At 46.6% G+C, this 26,123-nt stretch overlaps 1 protein-coding gene and 1 long non-coding RNA gene across 3 annotated transcripts in view; both read left to right on the forward strand.

Annotated features, from left to right (window-relative positions):
- The window catches only part of LOC310881702, a 41,686-nt gene extending 16,874 nt beyond the window's left edge, over window positions 1-24,812 (forward strand). The window contains exons 2-6 of the long non-coding RNA XR_014572510.1: window positions 14,219-14,368; window positions 15,227-15,289; window positions 15,482-21,146; window positions 21,683-21,893; window positions 24,500-24,812. This is a non-coding gene — a long non-coding RNA (uncharacterized lncRNA). The remainder of the gene's footprint in view (window positions 1-14,218; window positions 14,369-15,226; window positions 15,290-15,481; window positions 21,147-21,682; window positions 21,894-24,499) is intronic.
- Window positions 24,813-24,839: 27 nt separating this feature from the next.
- ACSL6 (acyl-CoA synthetase long chain family member 6) overlaps window positions 24,840-26,123 on the forward strand; it is a 50,904-nt gene continuing 49,620 nt past the window's right edge. Inside the window, exon 1 of one of the 2 annotated variants that reach the window (XM_083799242.1) lies at window positions 24,840-25,843. In XM_083799242.1, the coding sequence (XP_083655368.1) occupies window positions 25,795-25,843 (49 nt within the window). In that variant the 5' untranslated portion in view covers window positions 24,840-25,794. The remainder of the gene's footprint in view (window positions 25,844-26,123) is intronic. The other variant, XM_083799243.1, reaches the window with a different exon arrangement.

Here is a 26,123-nt window from a genome sequence, read left to right on the forward strand (position 1 = left end):
TAGCTGCCGTGGGATGCCGCCGGGGCCCGGGGAGTTCCCGGGCGCACCTCTGGCCGCCTCCGCCAAAAAATCCGAGGAAGACTTGCGCGAGCGAGATGTGAGCTCCGATATGACTCCGCTGACATGATTTCACTGGGCAGAGCCATCCGAAGTATCCCCGTCCTCGTCGGACACCGAATTAAATTGACGAGCAGAAAATGGGTTGGCCCATTAAGGAGTAACTGAAAGCCTAACAGAAAACTAACCGAGCAAATTTAAAAAAATAAAAAATTACAAAGAAATTAAGTGAAAGCTAACGGGAGTTGTCAGGTTTCTGAGTGTGGAGGGATGGTGGCCTCCATTTTTGTGAGCTGGGCTCTGTGCGACTGGCGTGCAGTGTCAGGGCGGTGACGGTGCAGGCTGCTCCTCCGAGCAAAATTCACCCTGCGAAGGGTTTGCTGGAGAGCCTCCGGGTCAGCACCACGTGTGTGGTCGTTATGTGCTTGGCACCACGTATAGACTGCTCCAGTAGGAGTTAAGCCAGCTGAAGGGTGATGGATTGTCATACCAGGGGAAAGCAGCCTTTTTGAAGTGATTTTACTCATTTATGCCACTTCATCTCAAAATGATTTTCTTGCTCTCCCTGCTCGATGAGAAGATTGATCAATGGCCCCTTTCAGTCCTCTGAGTATCCTCTTCGCGCTTGTGTCAAGCTTGTGCCTATGCATCCTTGCGCAGCCTGGAAATGTTTTTATTTCTCCCCAAATCCTCGCCCCTGCAATATTTATAGCCTTCAGTGGCTCTCGTGCATAGCTAGGCAGAGCAAACCAACAGCTCCTCAGTCATGATGCGCTCCCCGTTCCCTTCCTTTGCCCGTTCCTGTGTCTCTTCCAGACTGAACTAATCCTGAATGTGGGAGGCTGAAATACATTTTAGCATTTGTAGAGCTCTTTGCGGACCAGCATCAACACCTCCTCGTCTCAGCACTGGAAGGAGTTAAGAGTGTTACATCTCTGTGGTCTGCCTCTGCAGAAGGAAGGAAACCGTGCTTCTCCAAGCAGTGCGGGGCAGTACCAAACGCTGCTCAGAAGCAGCAGAAAGGAAAGTTGCTGCTGCTGGGGGCTGCGCTCAGCCAGTGCATCTGCAGCAGATGCGCAGCTCTGCTCCCCGGCCCCAGGACATTCCTTTCACATTTCGTACTCTGGCTGTGGTCGCTGGTTCACGTCCAGCCGTCTGGACAGTGGGCTGGTGTCCCTGGAAAGTGGCCCTCGGAGCGCGGGTCCGAGCTGGGCTGATCACCGAGCAGGGGCCGTGCATTTGGGAACAGTCCCTGGGCACAGGAGGACCGTTTGGTTAATTAAAAAAAGATCTCCACGGGTTTTATTACTTCCTCTGCAGTTACTCAAAAAAATACCTGTGAGTCACAGTGGCATGTCCTTCCTTCACAGGGCCAGCAGAGTATTATACAGATGAATGGGCTCAGAAATGAGTCCCAGGCCAGCTCACTGGTCACATCGCAGCCTCCAGACCCCCTGCCTCTGTTCTTTGCAGGCTCTGCCAGGGCAGACTCTGTCTTAAGGGGGATTTAGCAGGCTCGGCTGCTCTCGGACTCATGGGCTTTTTTGTAGCTCACCAACTTTGGGAAAGCAAGGAAAACCTCCCTGCTCGCTCGAAGAGGTGTTGTACCAGACAGCCACGGTGATTTCCTTACTTTTCAAGCAAAACTAGAGGTAAGTTCTGAGTTTCATAGGATCCTAGAACGACAGAATTGTTCGGGTTGGCAGGGACCTTGAAGCCACCCAGTGCCACCCCCTGCCCTGGTCGCGCCCCCTGCCCCCAGCCCCCCCCAGCCTGGCCGTGGGCACTGCCAGGGACGGGGCAGCCCCAGCTCCCGGGGGCAGCCTGTTCGGTGCCTCGTCACCCTCGATCATTTCTCTGTGAAATTCCAAAAAAAAACCAAACAGCTGTCTTTTCTGCCACAAGAGATTTCCTGGGCATTCCCTGTGCCTGTCCAGCCCCGGGACTGTGGGGTGCTGCACGTGGGCCGACAGACATTAGTGCATGCATGCGTCCGCCCCCGGCCCTGACAGCAGAGGCCGGGGCACACCCCTCTCGAGCAAGCCAAAACCCAAAAACCTCAGCCATCAACACAAAATACCCGCTCCTATTTTCTGTTAGGAAACGCGCCTGCGATTTCTAAAATCCTCCATCCACGGAGAAGTAATTAAGGGACGTCCCTGAGCTTGAGTTCACGGTGTCAGTCCTCCCGAGCTCCCCAAGACCCCGTGTGCGCCGGGGGAGCAGCCGTGGCCCCACGCCTCCCGCATCCTTTTAGCTGCTGCCTATCAGATGTGTGCGGTGGCTTTGGCAGCTGCCGGAGAGCAGGCAAACAGCCAGGCCGTGCTCAGCAGCGGTGATTCACTGCCTGAGAAGGCACCCGTCTGAAACCGTGCGCGGCCGAGAGAAATGCAGATGATCAATCCAAACAATTTGTAATGGGTGTTTTCAGGCGCATCGTCCCACCCGCTGACCATCTCAGATTTGGCGCTGGGGAGCGGGTCACCAGGAAGGGACGAGTAGTTTTTCGGTTGCAAAACCACCTCATATTACTGAGAAAGGAATTGTGTTCCGAACGCGGCTGTTTGCGTGAAAGCACGATCGTGTTCTGCAGAAAATAAAAACAGTTTGCGAATCCCGATAAATGACTAATGAGAACTGAAGAACAAAAATAAAGCTAGTTAATGAGGGAAAATGAGTAATCCACCAAATACTTCAAGAAAAAAAGCGGGGAAATTACCCTTGAAGAGTATTAATCCAGATTTAGCTGCTGACTACAACTTGACGGAGTGCAGGCTGCCTTCACCTCGCCATGAATGCATCACCGCCATCTCCACTGGGACAGTGATGCCACTTCTCACGTCCATCTGGCTTATCCTTGGGGCGAAGAAATGATGTCCCTCGAAGCGGTGCTCAAACAGGAGAGGAGAGAGGAGAGGGAAGGAGCACGGGAGCAGCGGATCCATGTGCAAGGTGCTTTCCGACGGCTCTGTGCCCGGGGAGCCTCTGGCAGGAGCACGCTTGCACTGCCCCGGGCGATGGGGATCTGCTCCTGCCTGGGGAATTGGGGCACCCGGGTCCCGAGCTGCAAAGTGTGGCCTCGAGGTTGTGCCTGGGTCGGGACCCTGCGAGGAACGGCACTGCCGTGAGTAATTTCTTGCTTATCAGTGAGTGCTCCACATCGCTCACACCTACAAATCCTAAAAGTAGAGTGTGCCTCTGCTCATGCGGCCTGCCCCACTGCCCCGCTCTCTTCCCCACCGGAGCACAGGCACTCGCCTTTCCTGCTGCTGATGGGAGTAAGCGGCAAAAGTTGTACAATAAAAGACTGCTTCCTCTGTGAGCAAGTCTGCAGCTGCTTAGCTAAGATTTGGAGCTCCGCAGCAGCTTAGCTAAGGTTTGAAGGCATGTGTGTTTTATTGTGCTGCGATGATGCAAGATTCTTATCAGCGTGTTAAAACAATGATGCAGCAGTCGTGGTAACCAAGCGCCGGTGCCAGTGCCAGCACGGTCGTGCCAGGGACGTGAGTGTGCCACCGTCTTGAACCTGGGCATTCCCTGCGCCCCTGTTTGCACACCGCTCCGCTGGTAGGCTCAGCCGTATTCGGGTTATTTACGAGCTGCGGTGTGGGATCAGAGATAAGGGCAGGGCTCTCGGAAATGACCGCAAAATCGGCCTTTCCCTCAGGCTGCCGAGGGGCTGGGGCGCCTCTGAGCCCAGCGGGGCAGCGAGGAGGACGCTGAGCACCCCGGGGAGCACCGCAGGCCCCAGAGGAGCGCCCACCGCTGGGTACGGCCGCGGCGCTGCCCCGGCTGTCTGCTGGCTCTGCTTTGTCTGGAGCCAGCCCAGCGCTGGCGCTGTTATTAACGCTTTGCTTTTCCCTTTTGTGTTTGTCAGAGTTTCCTGGACTGCTGTGCTGAGAAAGCTGAGCGTTAGTAATGTTTTCTGCTTCGAACACTGACTTTTTCCTCCTTTTCATGCTCCTGCGATTCCGTGACTTCCCATTTGTCTGAAAAGTGAATTTAAGGTTTAACGTAAAATAAGTAAGTGTAATTTCAGATAACGTATGTCAACGATTAAACACTTCATTGCCAGCAAAAACCGATGACACCTGGTAGCAGCAGGACTCTCTTCAGGCCACCTCTCGCTATCCCCTGAACTTCTGTGGCACCGGCAAGACCCCCGAGGGCCGGGGCGTCTGCTGTGGGTGGGGGGCTCGGGGAGGAGGCTGGGGCTGGGGCCGCCCTGCAGCTCCTGCGGGAAAAGCCCGGCACCAGCACCAGCACCAGCACCAGCACCAGCACCAGCACCCTGGGCATGGGGCTTGCCTGGGGGGCTGCAGCGGGTGTGTGTGCGGGGGTGTGTTCCCCATGGCCACCACGCAGAGCTGTCAGCGGGGAAAAATAGTAATAAAAAATTGAAATAATAATAATAATGATATATATATATATAATATTAAATGTTATATATACAATATATCATATAGCATATATAGTATATTATATATCATATATAATATATTATGTATTATATATTATATATTGTGCATTATGCATTATACATTACTTATATATATATAAAACATATATATATATATATAATTTATTCTTATTTATTTATTTATTTATTCTGCGCTTGCTTCCACCGCGGTGGCTGTGGTTCTGAGGCTTTGGGGGAGTTTTCTGGCCTCTCAGCCCCCCGTGGCCACGGAAAGCTCCCTCCCCCCTGCCAGCTGCGGGCCCGGCTTTGCGGGAGCACCCGGCGGGTGGCCGCAGCCCCGGGGAGCCCCCGGCCCTTGTCCACTCCCCGGCGCTGTTCAGGAAGAAAGGCAACGGCACAGGTGCTGAGTTCTGGAAGGTTTATTTCTGTAAAGATCCACCAGCTTTCATGAAGGGTTACAAACAGTTAGTGAAGGTGAAGGCAACGCATGCAACGCGTGGCGCGCGTCCTCACAGCCCAGCCGGAGCAGTGGCATTCCTCTCGAATATCATTTTATTAAATATTAACTTGTAGAACCTAAACACAGCGCACACACCTTTTAAGTACTTCCCATAGCCATGGATACTCAAACAATTTGAAAAACAGGTATTACCAAATTCTTCTCAATAAAGTCAGCTCCCAGGGGATGTGGGAAACACCTCGTGTCAGCCGGACAGCTGCTGAGGAACAGCAACCAAGGCTGCCGGAGAAGTGTTTCCATTTGTATTGTCCAGAATGTGGTTAGATTTGGGTGACACCACTTGCTTAGTCAAAAATAAACCACGCAGTAGTTTAAGCCATCGGGTCAAAATGTCAAGGGAGGAGCAGGTGGGGGCGCAAACCTCGGCCTCCTCCAGTCCGGGGCTGCTGCAGGGGTCCGGAGGCCCCTGGGGGTCTGTCCCCATCCCCGTCCCCATCCCACAGGGTGGCTTTGCCCTGGCTCCGAGAGCACTTGGGCGATGCTGAGCCCAGGGGATGCGGCTGGGGATGGTGTGACAGAGAAATAGGGTGAGAGGGAAAGGAAGGGGCATCCACAGAGCCCTCCTCACACACTGATAACAAATAGGTTCCTAAAGAATGTACTTAAATACATCAACATCACAATAAATATATCAAAATATCCGCAAATTATAAATAAATAAATAAATAAATAAATAGATAAGCAAACAAACAAGTTTTTCCTTATGGACCAACACAATGTCAGTTAAACTATTAGGACTATATAAAATATTTAAGTCTTATTTAAAATACCTCAGTCTTTTAACTGAGCAACCCGTTTCATCATTAGAGAGAACATCTGCTCTCATAATGTCATTTATATATATAAAAATATATAAATATACATACGATGTATACCTCTGTCTATAAAAATTCCATAGGCATATTCCTGAGAATAAGTTAGTAATAGAATCACATTTTCATTTGCTGTAGAGTTATGGTTCTTCATTTCTTCTTGGGTTTGGTGTAGTCCTTCTGGTCCGGCTCATTTTAAATTTTCCCATTGAGGTGTAGCAAGAAATCTTCAAGTGTTTTCATGAATTTATGTCTTAGTACTTTTGCAGTCTTACATTTTTCATTAATATCCTTAAAAATAAAAATAAAATAAGAGCACAATTTAGTAACCTGAATAGGAGCACCACATTTAACTCTGTGCTGTTTGATGCATCCATTTCTTTCAAACGCTCACAGAGTGCATTTCGGGGGCTCAGGGAACCGGCCCCTGGAGCTCAGGGCCCCACGACGTCGTGCAGGTGACAGCCGATCGGGCACCTGCTAAGGATGCCCCGAGCTGCTGCAGTTACTATTCACATCTGGTTGTTTTTCATATCATTATCTTTCATACAATTAAGATTACAGAGGTGAAAATAGCGGCATATGCTTCCTTAGGGGAGAGTGCTTTAAGGAAGAAAGCAGACATCTTTACACCCTTCCTCTTAATTATCAGGTGAGATTCCCAGCGCCTACTGCAGCCAAAGCAGTGCCCGTCCCAGAAGCTGCGTCCCCCAGGGGTGCTCTTACTGGGAGCCATAACTGAACGCTCTGCTGTTGGGTAGCACTAAGTCAAACTTACTTCGGAGAAGAAGATTTTGCACTCGTAGAGTCTGGACAGTTGGGTGATGGTGTTTTTGTTCTTCGTCTCATTTTCTTTCAAGGACACCATGAATACATTCAGGCTGTCGTGCACGCATTTCTGCATTTGAAAGAATTGCACATGGTTATCTTCAACAGCTGTGTGATAAGTCAGTACCACATACGTAACACATCATATCCTGGGGATTTAGATACCCAAGAAAAATGCTAACCTACCGAAATTAAAAGCTGCATTTTCAAACACAACCCCTGATTTTCTATTCAGCAATTTAATGGACACCAAACTTAGAAAACCAAAGTAAAAGCTATAACTTTTGTTTGAAAAATGTGTTAAATAAAAAAATGTAATAGTAATAATAATAATAATAATAAAAAAACCCATGCTGCCTTCGGCAGGAGCTGCAGGTGCCACTGCAACCTGGACATGTAAAACCTGCAAGTGTCCAACAGGGTGAATATGCCTCAGGGGAAAGGAAAGGAAAGTCAACCCTGAGTTAGGAACGTATTTCTTGCTATCATCTCCTTGAAAATTAAATGGAATTGTCTCAATGAAATACAAATAATTATTGCTACTGGTCAGTATTTTAAACCTTTCTCCCTGAAAGCCAGAGGGATGCTCTTTGCCTCCTGTTAAATTAAATTAGGAGGTGGGCTCCTTCCTCACACTTGTGCTGCTCGTCTCCTCTGTAAAAAGCTCCTTCTTTCCATGAGACTGCAGGAGAACACAGCTCAGTGAATTAATGGGTCTGTATGGGGTACAGACCAAATAGTAACTTCGAACTAAGATGATGAGTTCAGAGCAGAGAGGAGGCCAGTGCCCACTGCGAGCCATCTGAAGGACAGTAGCAGGGGCAGCAGCTTTCTGTAAGCTCTTGCAGCCACTTTGCGCTTCCCTGGATTTCTGGAGCAATCTCGGTGCTATCACAGTTGTGAAGTGGAAAAGAAACTTGGGGATTTGAGACAAAAATTTTAAATAGAAGAGATGTATGCAGGTTCTTACCTTAGGATCCGTAGGTCCAACAGAGAAATCCTGACCAAGAGAAAATGAAAATTAGCAACTTTCAAACAAATTGTGGAATAGAAAGCAGCCGGGTGCAAGCCACTAGGTGTAACTTACTGTTACTTCTATCTCTGTTCCATTCTTCACGCTATCGAGAAGTTCTTTGATGATGGATCCGCTGGAGCAGTGGTCCGGCTGCGAGGGTGCTGCGGTGCCGGTGGACCTGGTTATCGGCATCGGTGCAGAGCTGCAGAGCACCCCCAGAGTCAGCAGAGCCACGAGCTGGGCCAGCATTGCGAAGTCAGTTCTGCACTTCGGCTTGGTGAACTGTGTGTGGCTCTGCCCTTGGCTTCCCTTATATACACAGTGCTGGCTGGAGGAAATGATTAATATCTCACCACAAACATGCTCATGCTAAAGGGGAGGCGGGGAAGATTTACCTGAAGAATGGAATCTGCTGGTTATTCAAATGATTAAGTCTGCGTACTTTCTTTATCAGGAGCAATCTTGGTGTAGAAATCTGTATCTGAGCCCCTTCTGTACTTCCAAGGCGAGCTGTACAACAACTCGAATGTAGATGAAGTAGATATTTGTATACTGGTGTGAAGTTAGGAGAGGATCTGCTCACAGATCGCAGATAGACATGTATACACACAAGTGCAGGTGGTGGAGAACTAAATCTCATGCTATGTTAAATCTTCAGCACTTGTAGAAGTTTGAAGCTGAAGTAAAGAAAATACACAGATTCTCCCAGAAAGCTAGGGTTATAGTGCTCAACCCTGCAATGTTTATGCTTTTTAAGATGCCTCTTAAAACTACCACAACTGTTCAGTGCAGTTTCTACTGGGAATTCTGTGAACGAAGTCTGGAATATATTAGCAACTCGAAGCATTTTCAAAATCGGGAGTATAAGTTCAGCTTGACTCTGCATCAGGCTGCCCACCAGCCAGAGGTACCGAGGTTCGCAGGGTTCTTAGGAAAGGCACCGCAGTATCAGGGCAGGTTTCACAGCTGGCTGAGCTGACAGAGCAACCGGGAAAGTCTGCGTAAGTAAAGGTTGTTACCTGATACCAAAATCCCAGCTCCTTCTGACACGTGCGATCCTACCATCCAGATCCCGCTGCCAGGACCGAGTGCCCCCTTCAGCCAGGCAGGCAGGGAGCTTTTCCCTGAAACTGCGGGGAAAGCGGCAAGCAGATCCCATTAAATATGGGCAGAGCTGCCAACGCACCGGACAAGCTAATTGTGAATCTCACAGGGAGAAACTTGATAAACAATGATTCAGAAGCCTTCTGGACTGTGAATACAAAACAACCGTCTTTTGTAAGAACAGCTGTCCCCGAGGTCGACTTTAAAGGAGGATCTGCCATGGGCGCAGCAGTCCTGGCAAGGACCTGATCTGGTCCTGGGCTCCGTGGGACAATGGGCAGCAAGCAGTAGCTGTCCGCGTGTCACTGAAGGTCTGGAAATGCAGTCTCTGTATCAGAGTGTTATCAGGATATTTTTTACTTCCTGGGCTATTGAAAATGTACTTGCGGGTGCTGGGTGAGGTTATGGACTTCTCCTGGGAAGGCAATGCAGTCCCCTGGTGTTTTCCCTGTCCTGAGCTCACATCCAGAGCAAGAAGCAGGAGTACGCGCTCTGACATCCACTTTTTTCTTTAGGGTGTACTTTGCTCTTTCATCTGGTACTGCTAATTAAAATCATGATGAGTGCAAGAGCCAGAGCAGAGTCCTAGAGCAGGGGTTGTGCAGAGACTTGCAAGCTGATGGGGAATTGTCGCATATCTGCTGTTTTGAGAACTTATGTATATATATGCCTAATACTGGAGTTTCACTTATTTTCCCCTGGTTTGCTTATGAGAGTATGATGTAGTCTTGAGCAACAATTTCAATATTTATTTTTTTTCTACTAACCAAAGGAAAATCCAAAGAGTGTACTGTTTTTCTCAAACATTATAATTTGACATGATCTGCTTTGCCCTTTTTTCGTTATTACCATCCAGAAACCGAAAGAGGTTTTAAAATCAGCTTGTCCCATGGACAAGCTGTGATGTTGTTCCGGATGGACCATAGGGAAGGGGATCTTTGGGGTGAGCAATGCTCGCTTCATAGCCTATGTGTGGGTACTTTGTTGACCTGCAGGTCAGGTAACTGAATGCTCCCTCTTGGTGTAGCTCCTGTGTTACCTGGTATGTTCAAGTCACACATAAATTTTTCATTTTTCAGTTTCTAAGATGTATTTTGTTAACATCATTAAATACATTTATCTCCTGAGATGTCAGCCCTGCTGTAACAATCTGCTTTTCTCCCTTTGTAGCATGAAAAAAATTACACCAGGACAAGCACTTTGTAGGCAACACTGGGACATTGCACAGCCTTTAAAAATGTAAAATTAGAAGGAAAAGGAGAGAGCATGTCTCCCAGGGCAGCACATTATCAAATCACAGTGTCAGTACACTTTCTTCCATCCACCTCAGAATTCCATCATATCTATAGGGTTTCAACTAAGGGGTAGTTTCCAGCAGTGAGCAATGGATTCCTCATAATTTTATTAATATTTTGGCCTCGACAATTCTTTCCACATTCCTGCCATAAACAATGACACTCCTCTGGTAATTCCCCAGTTTTTTAGTGCAGCTGTCAGGGTCATGAATATTTCAGGATTTTTTTTTGGTGTTCTGGACATTTTTTCAGGCAGAGGCAGTGGCTCCTGTGTGCAGGCGAGGGCTGAGGGCTGGCTGAAAGCTTGGGTAGGATAAAGAGATCATGCAGAGGTAAATGAATGGTTTGGGAAGAAAACCAGCAGGTGTAAACTGTATTGGTAAAATACATAAAATGCATCAAGTGATTTACAGCAGGCCAGCATAAAGCAGTTACTCGCACTGTCCTGCAATCAAGACACTTGCCAGAAAAAAAACATAAACCAGTGTTAAACTCTGGGATTAAAATCTGAGATAAATACCAGGACTATGAGTTTGATGATTACTATATTGGACTCAATCTAGATTATTAGAGTAAGCAAATAGCTGCGATGAAGAGGTTATGGAAAAGCAGTGTCGCCGTCTGGCGTCACCATCATCATTCTGAAGGAAGTGCTTCATCAGGAAAAGGCTTTTGCGTTACAGGAGTGAGACACTTAGGTTTCCAGGGAAATGAAGGACAGAATAAATCTCTGTCATGGCTTACTTCTGTGCAGCCTGCTGATATGTCCCAGAGGGAGCACGTGCACATTTACAAAATGTAAAACATGAAACAAACAAAACGCACACAGGAACACAACAGGCAAGCATTGCTGATATTTGCAATCCTTTGGTGCTGCTTGGCCATTACGTATTTGTTCTTTTGATCATTTGCTTCTGTAGGTGTCACACCTCATGCCTTGTTGCTCTGCAAGCTCCTTGCCATTCTCCTGTCCCCATCCTGTGTTTACCTTTCTCCACTCCCAGGAATATCCACAGTTCTCCGGGTTTTCCAGGTTTGTTGGCAACCAGCCGCTGTCATTGCAGAGAGCCTTAGGAACTAAAATAAGGAACTGCACCACCTCTCGCAGACCAAGCTATGGCAATCTTATCTAAATATTTTTTTTCCTACAAAAGACAAAGACAACTAGTGTATTTTCTTGACCAAATCTCCTACGTACATCCTGGTTTACAGAATCTTTGCTCCAAATTCTGCAATAGATGAGTAAGAACAGCCGTGTGTCGGTGGTAAAGGAAGAGCCTCAAAAAACATAACCCAGTTACAGAGGGCTACATGGTCAACATATAGATTATCACCTACAAATAAATCTGATAGGTTGTCCTATGAGATGTGTGGTATTTGTAGTTAAAGCCTTTAACTTCAAACAGCAATAATGTTTTGTAAAATAGTGAGCATCCGACCACGGTACGAACTTTTGCTATGTATGAAGCTACAGATTCCTTACAAAATAACGTACCAGTCTGTTCTGTGAAACCTGCTAAAAAAAAATCCTTTCTAGGAAATAACAAACCTGTGGCAAACTTCTGGTATTGACCTATACTGGGGAGGGGGGCAGAGGAGGATTTATGCACAGTCATCGTTGGACTTGACGTCAGTACCTGCGCTTTTTCTGCGTGCTCAGCCAGAGGTGCCTGCAGACGGGGAGGACGTTCAATGGACTGCGGCAGCACAGGCTGGGGATGCTGCGGGGGCAGCAGTGGGTGCAGGGGGCCAGCACCCACTGCAGCCTGGGGACGGGGGGGCAGCGGGACTGGGACTGTCACTTTGTGCCACAACTGATGAGCAAAGTCAGAAGGGCTTTTCCGGTCCTGCAGTGGTGCCAGACGACACGGGGGAAGGAAAGATGGCCTCTCTTCTGACTCCAAACTGAATTTCATGCTTACAAGATGAAATTAATTTCTCTGAAATTAGCATACTGAACTAGTTCCATGCTATCAGTATAGCATGAGCAGAGTATATACTGAAGAAAACCCTAATGTTGCAGTACATAACCCAAGTCCCAAGTGGGGCCTCCCCACAGCTGTCATCATTCTCCATGACAAGCAATCATGTAGGAAGGTGTTTGCTTTCCTCCGCGGTGATGGTGTGACTGGAAACTAGATGACAAACCAGATGAATTAAGGGGTAATGTACTGCACCCACTGCAGCACAGATCTTCTGAGAGATTGAATTACCCTGACATTCAGCATCCCATTAAGGTGAGCTGAAGATTTAATTGGCTTTCTGGGTGCTGTCTTTCTGGAGTGAGCTTCTGCAAGAGGGTAGATTTCTCCCATGCTCAGTAATCTCAATTCTATTGCTCTTCTTCCAATGACTTTTTTCAAAATGTACATATTTTGCACATTTTGCAAATAGCAAATGTATGTTTTCTCCTGGAACTGTCAAGACTTGCTATTGGGTGATCTCAATTAAATAATCCTGTTAATTATGTTTGACCAACCAAACTCCCGAGGGAATAAAAGAGTACCAGAAATATCCATGTTGGAAAACTGATTTATGTTACACAGATTTTGTTCCCAGTCTTCTACGGAAGGTTTACAGAGGCCTTGTCATAAAAACCACAGGTGCGGGTAGCAAGTGCTTTTCTGTACCCTCCGCAAAATCTTTGCGAGGTCTGATCTGTGTATTGCAACGCGTTGATGGGTGCTTTAACAGTCAGTTCTGGTGGGTCCCCAGATTCCCATCTCTGAAGTGGGCCTTTGGGAACGGGCCCTTCCGAGCCATGTGGCAGCCTGCAGGCTGCGGCGGCTGCAAGGCCGCGGGCCGAGCCAGCCTCCCGCTGGGCCGCAGCCTCTCGCGCTCCTGCGCTGGCCGTCAGACCGTCAGCTGGTTTGGGGCGAGGGTAGGCACATTTGTTCAGCGCCTAAAAATACAAGACACAGCCTCAGGTGTGGTAGATGGGTTGGTGTGGGTCTCCCAAAGCCCAGAGGAGGTTTTCAACATTTTGAAAGTAGTTATATGCAGGGGGTACAGTGAGGGCTTCTGTTTATAAATACTTTCCGTGACACGAGTTTGAGATGGCTGCATTGGCACTACCTGCATGCAAGGCATTTCCCATAGAACTGGGGAAAAATATAAGCCCCTCATCATGATAAGCCCCCAAACACGAATCAGTGAAGCTCCATGAGCTAGATCTGGCAGACAAGACTGATTTTACTGTAGCAAGTTGTCTGGGCAAAAACATTGGGATATTTTACGTAATAAACATGAAAAAACCCAAACTGACGATGAGAGTCTGATGATCATCAGACCAGTGTCAACAATTTTTTTCCAAATCCATCCTGATGTTGAAGGAAGTAGCCTCAGGCACACCGGGCCTCAAGTGGCAGTGGGAAGGGAATGGAAACTCCTCGTTCCCGGCGGTGGTGAGCCGATGATTCTGGGCTGATAGCAGGAGGCAGCTGGTGGTTTCTGTTTCCAAGGAAGGATGCCGCCTATGCACAGTAACTGCAAAGAGAATGGAAATTCATTTTTTTTTTCTACAAAACTAAGAAAGAAACTATTGTCATAAATCCAAATTTGATGATTTGATCCTTGCTGCCAAGGGTTTTACCTATGTATCTTTCACAATTTCGTAACAGTCTGGGATACAGCTGATCTGGTAACTGATTAAACAAATATTACCTTTTCCTGTTGTCTGTGTAATGAATCCTTTACCGGATGACCACTTTTTATACATTATTGCTAATAAGAACTAAGTTAAACACTTAAAAACAAGGAAATGCTAAAATGAAGTTTGCTTTTGCAGCCCTGAATTGGTCTCATTATGTCAGGCTTTCTAACTTTCTTCAGTTCTATTTCATACAATTTTTCCCATGAAAGGTTTGTTCGGCCTCATGTTTGCTCAGGCTGGACTTATTGGCCTGCAGCAATAGTCCTGTTTTAGCATTTTCTAACTTTTAAGTGGTTGCTTTGCAACCTTAATAATCCTTTTAGGCAGCTTTTCCCTAACTAATTTTGAGGGTTTTATCAAGTAAAACAGAAATCCCAAGCACAAAACCTTGCTGAGTCACAGTTCACTCTATGGTTAGGAACTGGGTGAACTGCACTATATAAGGTCATAGAGACTTCAAACGAAAGGTCGTTTTTATGTTTTCAGTCTTACTAAGCAACTTTTTTTTTCCTTAGGCCTATTTTTAGAAACAACTACCTTGTCTGACATCTTTAAGATAACCACTCAGTCAAGGTGGAAAATTTCAGCCTGGAGGTTACATGTTGGTAAATCTACCGGCAAAGAAGTAACAGGCAGCGCATGAGGCTCACCGAAAAAGGGAAAAGGTGCATCTTTTGAAATTGTGTTATGAGAGATCTTCACACATGCTAAAACCGGTGGGATTCAGTACCTTGGAAAAAGTGCCTCTGGTTGCGTGGGAGCTGGTGACATGCACCTAGCACGTAGGCTGATGCGTCCCCATCCCTCCTGGGGCACCTGCTGCTCTTGGGCATGGTGCAGGTGCACGGCTGCACACAAACCAACTGAGTTTGGCACACGTTGCAGAAAAGGGCAGGGTATGGGAGTTTAGTCCTTAAAATAAATGATATCTTTAATGTGTTATTTTTTGTTATTTTATTGTTATTTTTAGATATAGTTCTAGGCTAAATTATGAAAGAAATATCACTTTTCAAGCTATATCACATAAGTTTCTTACTTTTTATCCATCTTTTTCATGGAAATCTCTGGCAAAATCAAAATAACTTTCTGGAACACAGATCCTATAAGGAGCGGCTGAGGGAACTGGGGTTGTTTAGTCTGGAGAAGAGGAGGCTCAGAGGAGACCTTATTGCTCTCTACAACTACCTGAAAGGAAGTTGTGGGGAGCTGTGGGTCGGCCTCTTCTCACAGATAACTAGTGATAGGACTAGAGAGAATGGCCTCAAGTTGCACCAGGGGAGGTTTAGGTTGGAAATTACGAGATGTTTCTTCTCAGAAAGAGCAGTCAGGCATTGGAACGGGTTGCCCAGGGAGGTGGTGGCGTCACTGTCCCTGTTCAAGGAAAGGTTGGACGTGGTGCCTGGGGACATGGTTTAGTGGGTGACATTGGTGGTAGGGGGTGGTTGGAGCAGATGATCTAGGAGGTCTTTTCCAACCTTAATTATTCTCTGATTCTGTGATTTTATGATTCTTCTCACTTACAGGTAGCCTCCAGAGAATGACAAACATCTTCAGACCTGTATTTCCCTGGTTTTAATTAAATTAAGGTAACTTAGCTACTATTTCCAACTTTGTGAACTGGTCAGTATACAATGAGAGTCCCATTTACTTTAATATTTTCCCTTTTCTGACTGCTAGAAAATAGAAATCACATTTGTCTAATTCAAGCAGCTAACTGAAAAGCAGCATAAGTTATACGGGGTAAATCATCATGGTTCCACCACTGTTTTGTATTGCAGTTGTCAAAACCATGAGTGAAACCAAAAACAGAAGTCGCTGTGAGGCAGCAAAACCCAATCTCATCCCCCGGGTCACGTTTCGCCGTCCCACCTGGAGCGAGGCTGCGGTGGCTGCACTCCGGCTGCTGCGCGGCTGCGGGCAGAACCCTCTCGGGCAGGAGTTTCTCCGCGATCGGCGATGCCTCACCAAGAAAAACACCGGGAGCCAGACGTTAGAGAACCCTGAATGAAGTTTGTGGAGCAAAGCGTCTCAAATTGCCCCCTGGATCCACAGTAGCTGCAAGATCCTTCCTGTGAGTTTAATCACATCCTGACATACCCGTATCAGCTGAGAGCAACGTCACTGTTTAGAGTCGCTGTGCTATTTTTAGGCAATGAAGGGACAATTTGTCTGTCACCACTTCAAACAACATTTTTTCTGTGTGACTCTGATATTGTTTGTCCCACCGAGCCATGGAGACGGTCGCACACAGCCTGTGCCCGTGGCAGAGCGCTGGAGAGTCCACGCTGCGTGGCAGCACCCCGCAGCCGCCAGCGGGCTGACGGCAACGGCACAGTGCTGAGAAATCAAAGCCAGTCATGCTCAGGGCATTCAAAGGAGAAAGAAAGGGGAGATTTGACGCTGCTGTGAGGATTTCAGCCTGTTTTTCCCCACCTGGGTGCGGAGAAATAGGTATCTCACTCGATCGTCTAATAAAATACAGCCTTTCATTTTTTTCCACCTGTGGGAAAAGAGATTTAGGTTGGGGCTGTAATGGTGTCATTTGAAAGCAAGCAGCAGGCAGTGCCTTTATCACTGTTGGCCAGAAGTGTCATAGGAAACACAACATCCTTCCTGCTGCTGTGCCGCTTGTTGGCAGCTCCAGCTGCTTTCCCTTTCGTCTGGGGAGAGAGGAAAACATCTCCCTGTAGGGAAAGCCTTGTCCTGGCTTAGGAGAAGGTCTCGAGGTCTCTAGCGTGCCTGAAGACAGCCGCTTTAGCATCCAGGAGGTGTTTTCAGAACACTAACATAAATGGAAATCAAAGCCTTCTATGCATTTCTTAGACCACTTTATTTTCCAGCACACCTATATCATCCGTCCTTAAACTCAGCACTGCAATGTTTCCCTTATGCTCAACCACACAAACGCAGCTCAGGCATGTTTCTACTTGCTGACTATGAAAGCCCCAAAAATCTGTATCAATAGCTACATCATAACATCGTCATGTATTTGTGCAGGCATGTGAAAATAGAAATACTATCTGAAACTCTCTGTGCCACCTGGGAGAAAGGCGTAATCCCAGAATTTACCTGCTCGTGTTTCTGCTTTTCTTTCATAGAGAGTAGACAAAAATAACTCTTTTTTTTTTTCCCTGTTAATTTTGTCCATTTTCATTTCACTAACCAACTTCCTCCTTTCGGTTCCGTTATTTCAAACTCTGCTCAAATCGGCCTAATGCTGTATCGCTATTTCCTCTTCCAAGAAAATCATCACCAATAAGTGTGTGGATAAGCACAGCCCCGTGGGATAATTTAGGTCACTGCTGAAGCCCAAGAAACGGGAGCGGAGAAGAGCTTAATTTTGAGGTTTCTCACAACTCCACAGTCAGTTCAGTGTCCACGTAGGTACCAGTCTGTTCGTGTTTCCGCTCTCTGAGCCCATGGTTTTCAGAAATGATTACTACTGCTTCTGCAGTGGTCTCCAGTTTGGGAGGTATAACCTGAGACACTTTCTGAAATTACGGATTATACTGAAATTGACACAAGCAATATCTGAGTGCCTGCAACTCTGCTTTCACTGAGAGCATCGCTGTATTTGTGCTTACAGACTTGCAGGTGGACAGCCAGGTTTCAGAAATGTGACCATGCATTTTGGAGCTTTCCACAAAATAGCCGCTTCATTTTAAAATGACTTGATGATGGGCTATTGGCTCACGTCTTACTGGCTCACTGGCCACTGTGAATTTCTGTGTGGTTGTAACTTCACTATGGGCATTTGGCTGTATGGCAGCACCATCCTTTGTTTCTGTTGCCTTAGCAGCAGTGAAATGACTTGAGTTACCATCTCTCCTGTTGGGTATAAAAAGACCAGCTCAACAGAAATATTCCTGAGGTCATTAATGAAGTGAATTAAGTGTCTGTTGTATGTAGTAAATGCAATAGCTTCTTGCATGTAATTCAATATGAATGTCTAAATGTAATTAATGAGCATGAGATGGCTCTCAGCTTTTTGAGCTACTACTATAGAACATACTAACTTTACCAAAGAACATAAAAGACTAGATGAACCAGGCAGATCAAAGGTCAATCATGACCCAGTGTGCTATGAGCAGCAGTGGATATTTAAGGAAAATGGTGTGAGATACAGAGTGCACAGAAAGGTCTTTCCTCATGATGTCTTCCTGACAGATGGCCCTTGGTGATATAAGAAGACTCTGAGACAAATATTACATCTGATCGTTGTATTTAATGCCACAAACAATGTTATTTTCTGTAAATTTAACACTTTTTTGAACCTAAGCATAGATTTTCTGCCCAAGATCGTGGGCAGAGTAAGACTTATGTAGAGCCCCTTGCTGTTTTTAGTGAGGCTGTGTTCCCACGTCCATGTCTATGCTTACCAAGACTGAGATTTCTGTGCTGCTTGCTTCCCCAGTCACTCATCATCGCTTAGATGGCTGGACTTGATGATCTGATGGCTAGACTTGATCTTGAAGATCTTTTCCAACCTGGGTGATTCGGTGATTCGAACATAGCAAAATCGTCCTAGAACATTTCCTACTCATCTTCAGAGAGTATTTGATATCACTGCATGCTTTCTGACATTACATCCAGATGACATTACGCAATGCAGGTCCTTTGTACTGTTAATTCTGGCTTTAAATCCTGCTGATGACACATGCTGCTGTGAGTAGTTCTTCTAAAGTAATTATATCATACAATGACATTTTCCCTTTAGTTTGACTGAAGTCAGTCAAACTCGTTATCTCTGGTTTTGTTTATGTTCTCTTTTTACACATTCAGTTCTCCATCCATGCATTGAGGTAAGGATTCATTTCTATTACATTTCTATTGTTAGACCATACAGTGCATTTTATTCCACTGCAAGATATATTCTTTGATTCCAAACAGTAATGAAAGATTTCACGGCCATTTTTGCTGTTATGTTGCTAACAGTGATCTGTTCTTTCCAGTGGCACAAATGGACTCCATGCTGATGCTCTTACAGTGCTTCTAGAGTGACCACCAAGTTCAGACTCAGCCTTGATATTCATATCTCATTTATCTTCAATTTTGAACAGGTTTCTAAGTTCTTAACCTTGTTATTACAAAGCTTATGTGACCTATCCCTTCTATCATCTAATTAAACCAACATAAACAAACAGCTGGCAGTCACTCGTAGCAAGTAGAGAAACAGCACAAAAAGCCCCAGTAAATATCTCGTTGTCTGCAATGAAAATGCTACGGGCTCTTGTTTAAAAGATGCTCCATTTCGGTACAACCTAAATATATTAAATCGTGAATAAATGTGTGAAAGAAATAGTAATAAGAAGTCATATAAAAAGCATTTCAGCCTGCACCTTCAGCGGGCTATTTCTGCAGCTCTTTGACTTCTGCTGCTTTTACTGGCATTGGCTCAGTCCCCAGCACTGTGTGTCTGCTTGAGCTCTAACAGCAGATGGCAGCTTACTCAAAAATAGAGGGGCAAAAAGGATTACTACAGGAGAAAACAAAGCAGAAAGATCACTGGCACGCTCTGCCAGCCTGCTGCTGTTGGCAAGGTCACATCATTGATCAACAGCAAAATTCAGCCATGAGGGATCTCTGTGCTTGCCTAGGCTGGGGAAGTAAAGTGCTTTGCTTCTCTGTGTAGCATTTACAGCATAAAAGGAGCCTGGTCGCTTTTTAAATAATACGATCGACACTTCATCGAGTCACCAGCGTATATGACCTGTCACTTTACAGTCACAGCACAAGCTCATTGCCTGCACAATGCTGCAAACACTGGTGTCAACAGATCTGCCTCAGCTCCCTGTTCACCCTCCTCTTGAGATTCCTCCATGGCCTGATGAAGAAGGGAAAGAGAAGCAAGGGTAATTTAACAGAATAAAATTGTTATACTCCTATGAGTCCTTCACCTTAAACCTGTGACAAAATAAATAAGTAAATAAATGTGTAAATATTATTTTTTAAAACTCCACTTCAACTTGAGTTACAATACTGTCAGAAGGTGGCACTTTCACATGGGCTAAGGCATTAGATTTGTCATTTCTTTACTCAAGAGGTGCGACCCATTAGCCACAACCCAAATCACCATATCTGTGTTTCTCCATTATCCAAATCCAAGGAGAATTAATCTAACAGAGGCACAAAGGTCATTGCAATGTATGTTTGTATTTGTACAAGGGAGTTGATGCTTTACTGCCAGACAGAGGTGTAACATAATTTGCTTCAAGAGAATTAATCCTTACTGACCACAGCAAAAGTGAGACAAAAGTGTGTTCCTGTTCGTTGACAGGAGTCTTCTGGATTCAAGCTGTAAATATGTCCTCTAAGCCAGAAGAAGTTAAGCTGAATATATCTTTTTTTGCCTCATGTGATTGCAGCATAGCTGGCATGAAGGGTTACGAGATTAAACAACTGTTCTGTCCAACTCTGATATCTTAATTTGTTCCGGAAAACCCACAATAGTACTACTTGTTTTCTCATTTCTCACTGTAATGTAGGAAGAGCGGGACTAGAATGTATTGTTCTCAAAAAGCTCTTGTAAGTTTTGACTTTGTTTTTGTAGCTGGAGCCCTCTGAATGGGCATCTGCTCTCTCCTTGCATAACCCTACCAGAAGTAGCTCAGAGAGTTCATGATAATGAAGGCATGTGAACAGAAACAAATCAATAAAGGAGGGCATTGCATCACTTCTAGTCTGATACCTGCTGGTGTTTTTGCGTCCTCAGAATGAAATAATCTATTTTTCTTAGTTTGCATAGACAATCCACTGACTTTTCCTGTGAATAGTTAAGTAGTGGTTTTGTCTCTAGCCTTTTTCTTGCAGCCAGGAAGATTTTTGTCACTACAGTCATTCATCTCAGCTAACAGTTGTGCATAGGTTAAAGAAAATGAAATTAAGGAGAGATATTAGAAATTGTCCCTTGGTAAATTGCTTCAGAGTCCAAGAATTACAATTTGTGTGCATACGTGTATTTACCAAATTAAATGTCTTTACTGTGAAAGTTTAACAGATAAAAGTCAGTTAATTAACGCTGTTACAATATCAGGTGGGACCCTCATTACACCAAGCAGAGCCAAAGGTTTAGAGACAGCCCTTTTCTGCAGAAAGTTTGTACCCGTCACAGCCGCAGGGGCACTAACAGGCTTTGATGGCCCTGACCAGCCTCAGCTGGGCCTCTGCCCACACCCTACCCATGGACCCAGCCCATTTAAGCTCAGCCTTGGGGTCTTCACGGTTTCTGCTTGTGTTGCAGAAGTGCTGCTCTCCAGCTCAGCTGCAGCCATGCCTCTTCCTGACCGTGCATCTTGGTGATTTGGACCTTAACCTGTGGATGGACTTCCTGACTTGGCCTCAGACCTGCTTCATCACCCTGGCTGCTGAGGCCCCTGCCCTTCAGCTGCGTTGAGTGTGGCTCCTGGCTTGTAGGGAGCAGCTGCCCCTTGCTCTATTCTGACAGTAAGTCTGCTCTTGCCTTTGTGACTGCTTCTGTTGGTGTGCATCATAGCTTAAACAAAAGCTGTCAACAAATCCAAAAGTTTTCAATCAAAATTGATAATACAAAGCTTGGGGGCGCTTTGGATATCTATGTAGCGTGTAGAGGAAGTCTTTGCTCTGTTGACTTGGGGGATGATTTACATTTGAGTTCAAGGGGCTGATCTTATCTCTTCATCTAGCAAAAATGCTCTTCTTAAATGTTCAAGGTCACAAAAATAAGGGCAGTTGGCACCATACAGTGTGGTTATATAGCTTTTAGCAGCACTTTGTGCTGTTCTTTTGGCTATGGTATACAAAACAGAGTTACTGCTCTGTTAATCCCATCGCTTCTCCCTGACTCGGGCTGCCAACTAGCACAGCTCCGCGTGCTGTGCCCGTAGCAAACGCACCATCTGCCCGCCCCAACCCTGTGCCGCTCTCCAGCTCTGCCCAAATCCCTCCGTACGAGGTGACCGCGGGTCAACGCAGCAGGGGCTCAGCCGTACTCTCTTCCACAGGTGGGAAGGAAAACCGGCTGGAGAAGGGCCGGGCCCAGGAGCGGGAGCAGCAGAGGGGGGCAGAGCCGAGCCCCGGGGTGGGCGCGGGGCCGGGCGCTGCCGCTGTCCGTGGTGCTGCAGCGGCGGGGGGCGGCTCCTGCGCCGCGGGGGGAGCCGAAGCTGTCGGCGATTCAGCGAGCCCAGCAGGAAAGTGCTGTAGCCCTTTCCACAGGTACGTGTATTGTTTTTTGTTTTTTTCCCCCAGAAAGTCTGTGAGGCGTAGTTCTAGAAAGTAGAAGCCAAGCAACGGGCTCGGATGAGGTCCTGAGCCAGCCGATGTAGACTCACCTGTGTCATTGGTAGCAGGTGGAGGTAAAGCAAATATCTCAACTTCAAGAAAAGACATGATGAGATGGTTCACACCTTTCTAGCTCGGGGAGGAGGTGATCATAAGATGGAAAGCTACAGGCTTTTCGGGTTCCCCTGTTAACAAAATGACTTGTTCCTGAATTGACTCACAAAAGCCTTCTCATGCTTTTAGATATGGCAAAATTGGGTGATGTTGTGGATTCCTCTTCTCCACAGTTTGCTTTAAGGTATAGATTAAAATCTGTGGCTTCCCTCTTCATGTGAGCAGTAGCCCTGCCAGTAATAATGTGAACTGGCTGACCAGTTCACCAATAAAAAACAGACAATGGATCAAGGTGAAAACAAGGTGTAAAAACCACCTTGCAAACCAAGGTAAATGAAGGGGGAGGGAAAAAAAGTCCCTGCCCAGGAACAGAAAGCAGGGAGGTCCGAACAGCAACAAAAGGAGAGGGAGTTTCTACTTAATAAATCTGGGACATTTTGGAGCAGGGCATCTTATGGCTTGATATTAGACTAGCTTGCTTGGCAAGGGGTGATATAAAGCTCCAGAGAAACACTGAGACATGATTGGAATACCGTCAAACATCTTTTGAACCAACAGAAAAGGGAAGCTGAAATAGCATCCTGAATAGCATCTTTACTTAGCAGATTCTTGCATTGATTGCCTCAACGAATGTTGAATTATACAAGGGCAACATGATCTCATAATTCTGCAATGATACAGAAAAGAGGGCATGATTACCATCACAAGAAACCAGAAGGGCAGACAGCTGATACTGAAATGTGGGGGAGTGCTGAGTCACTGCATTAGGTGCTGCCATAGTAACTATTTACCAGCTGGTTGGGGATGAGGAGAGACTGAAAAACCTGAAATAGAAATTTAACAAGTTACAGCTTGAAATATTACACGTCTTTAAAAACAAAACTTATCAGAATGGAACACTTTCTAAGAAGCTTTTTTGTATTAACTTTACTTGGGGGCAACTAAATTACATCAGATTATTGAACGGGCACAGAAGAGTATCAAAAAATAAGAAATAGATGATATCTTCTCTTTTAGACTAATGTTGTTGCACCTAATTGTGTGAACAAGTAGGAAGCACTTTGAATTTGTTTATTCACAGGGATTTGGCATAGTTTATATTTTCTACAACCCAGACCAAGCTGTGATGGAACAGAGTAGAAGGATCTTCTGGTAGTGACAGGTTTTGGAATGAATTTGAAAACTTAACATAGTTTAGGGAGGAATGTAAGCACAAAGGCCCTGGTTGATCTTTTCTGATGTTGCTCTCTGGTGTGGATATTAAGAAGATTGTTGTTGGTCTGTTACTGGTTTAAATCTCCTGATGGTGTAAGGTATGGCCTCTGCTGCAGAGAGACGGCTCTGTGGTGTTGTAGCAATTTTGGACACTTCTGTGACTCATGAGTTCTGAGTAAGATTGAGTGACTTCTCACTGCGGAAAATTTCGGCATCATGACAGGTGTCTGTCACTGACACCTCTAGAAACAAAATCTCCATTGCTATCATCCCAATGAGGGACACGATGAGTGAGAGCACTAAAATGGGCTGCTACGGGGGTGTGAGCAACTTTTGAAAATGACCTCAGATAGACCTTGTGATCAGTTGGGCTAAGTTTGCCCTGGGATCTAGTGTACAGAGAAGCAGAAATCTACTAAAGGCTTAAAATATAAGTCAAGAATTAGAAGAGGGTTTACGCGCACAGAGGCAGGAAGCTTGTGGTGAAACACAGGATGTCACCAGTTTTTTTTAAATTTACATAGAGATCGGAGGAGCTGCTGCGGGAACTGATGAGGTCAGGAGAGCTCTTCCTTGCAGGGCACAGGCGGACACCCTGTGGGTGCCCGGAGGTCCAGGTGGTAGCTGTTGTGTCAGTGATCCTCACTTCTCTGCTAGGAGGAGGAAAGGAGTTTTCAGGACCCAGTGTACGACTGTATGCGCAAATCTCTTTGCTGTGAAGCTTAGTGGAGTTCTGAGAGCTGGTGGACTTCAACCAGTTCCTACTGCTCCCTCCACTTCCCTAAAGTAGTAGTATTTAAAAGATTCATTGCCTGAAAAGCCAAAGGATCCCATGGGATTAGGATGACTTAATTTGTCCTATCCATCAGCTCCAGTGTTGCCATTTCTGGGCTCCTGCGAACTTCCATTAGCTAGAAGCAGGGCTCAGCAAATGACACTGGTGGTTTGGGGGAAGTCTGGGCTTTTTCAGACATAGTGGCTGTGGGATTTTGGTTGCTTGCTGAAAACAAGATGTGCTGTCAGTCTTCAAGCACACAAAACTTGCTGCAGGGAGGAAGGTACAAAGTGGGGTAGAAAACGTTCTTCCTTATCTAGAAATAAGATATCAGCAAGAGGCTAGACAAAAGCTCTTAATTAAAATAGACTGTTTAGCAGTAGAGATGATTTTCCATGTCCAGTTTTATAGCTGTTTTGTTTGATTTTGACACCAGGTGTAACTGAAGTCACAATTGTTGCAGTCTGCAGCAATGTTTACCATGAGACCTGTAGTCTGAGGAAACAGATACAGTTGTCTTCAGTTCCCAATGCACTTGTTAGCACGCTTAATGATGTCTTTTTGCTTTGAGACCAAAGATCTTGGAAGCCCACTTTACTTGAGCAATTGGATGTAGCAATTTCCTAACAGGTTTCAAGAGTGGGCAGTGGTGACACCAATGCAAGTGACATCAGTTTAGTCTTTCGTATGCAGGATTTTTTTTAAAGTCCTTTTCACAGTGAATCAGAAACCACCCTTGAAAAGTGTCTTCTCCCTTCAGATGGAAATTCTTCACTTATGTCAGCTCCATTCTCACCTTAAAGAAAATCAAAGGTTTTTATCTTCAAAAGGAAGTGTCTGCCCTGGACAGCTATAATCAGTGCTGAACAAGTGCTAATTCCTCATACGTGCAGGGATTTCCTTGGTGTACCTTGCTACGTGCTCACGAAGAGTTAAGCAGCTGCACATCACAGCTTTGAGCAAGCAGTTCTGCCTGCCTTGCAGATCTGCCATGTTAGGCGCTCAGAAGGCCGAAGAACAAGGCTATGGTGCGTGTTCTTCTCCGTGCCGTTCCTGACCCACTTTTACCCCCCTGGTGCTGTGATTACCAGGGGACGTAACACTGGAGTCACTGCTGGTGCAGCCGTTGTAAAGCCTTCTTCTGCAAAGCCTTTCTCCTACCATGGAGCCCAGATTAATTTTCTACTACCAGCTTGTTGGGGAAAAGGTGGAATCCATAAGAACATAAATCTGCTGTCTCCCCGCACCCCCCTCGCGTTATTTGCCATCACTAGTGCGTTTTATCTCCGTTCGTGCACAGCCGTTCCCTGCGTTTTAAGGCGTTAGAATATCTGGGGCGATGCTCAGCCGTCTCCTAGGCACTGGAGCTGGAGGTATTTCGCTCTTTCTGCTGGGCAGGGCTTTCAGGACCGCTCCTGTGCAGCTGAGATTCCCTCGGCCCAGGAGGGGGAAGCACCAGCCATGGCGAAATTTCCCCCCCCTTCCTCTCCCCTCCCCTGATGCTCTTTGCGCGTTCGGGCAGGGAAGGGATGCTCCGGCCCGGCAGCCTCAGCCTTGGCAAGACGAAGCCGGAGGGTTCGCCGGGATGGGGAGAGGAGGAGGAGGAGGAGAAAGAGAAGGAGGGGGGGCTGCTAAAAATACCGCCCTGTGCCGGGGGAGCGCGCCGGGCCGGGCCGCGCTGCGCTGCGCAGTGAGCGCGCCGCAGTGCGCGGAGCGGGGAGCGCCGCAGGCATGCTCGGCCCGCTGCTGGGCTCCGCCGGCTCCGGCTGCCTGCTGCTGGGTGAGTGCCCCCGCCGCTATCGCGACAGGGCCGGGCTGTCGCGACATCCTCGCGGGGGGCTGCGCGCTGCTTGGGGTGGGGTGGGGGGGGTGGCTCCGGGGCTGGGGAAGCGCGACGGGGGCTCGGCCGGGCTCCCTGCTTCATCCCCACCCAGCAGCCCCCAGATTTATGTCCCTGGGCTGCCTGCAGAGGGGTGCTCGGTCCGGTGATTTATTTGGAGTGGGGCTGGGAAATAGGGCAGCGTGCGTGGGTGTGCTCCCGTGGGTGCGTGTGCTCGTGG

This window comes from Anser anser, assembly GCF_964211835.1.
Source record: "Anser anser genome assembly, chromosome: 14".
Classification (NCBI taxonomy): Eukaryota; Metazoa; Chordata; class Aves; order Anseriformes; family Anatidae; genus Anser; species Anser anser.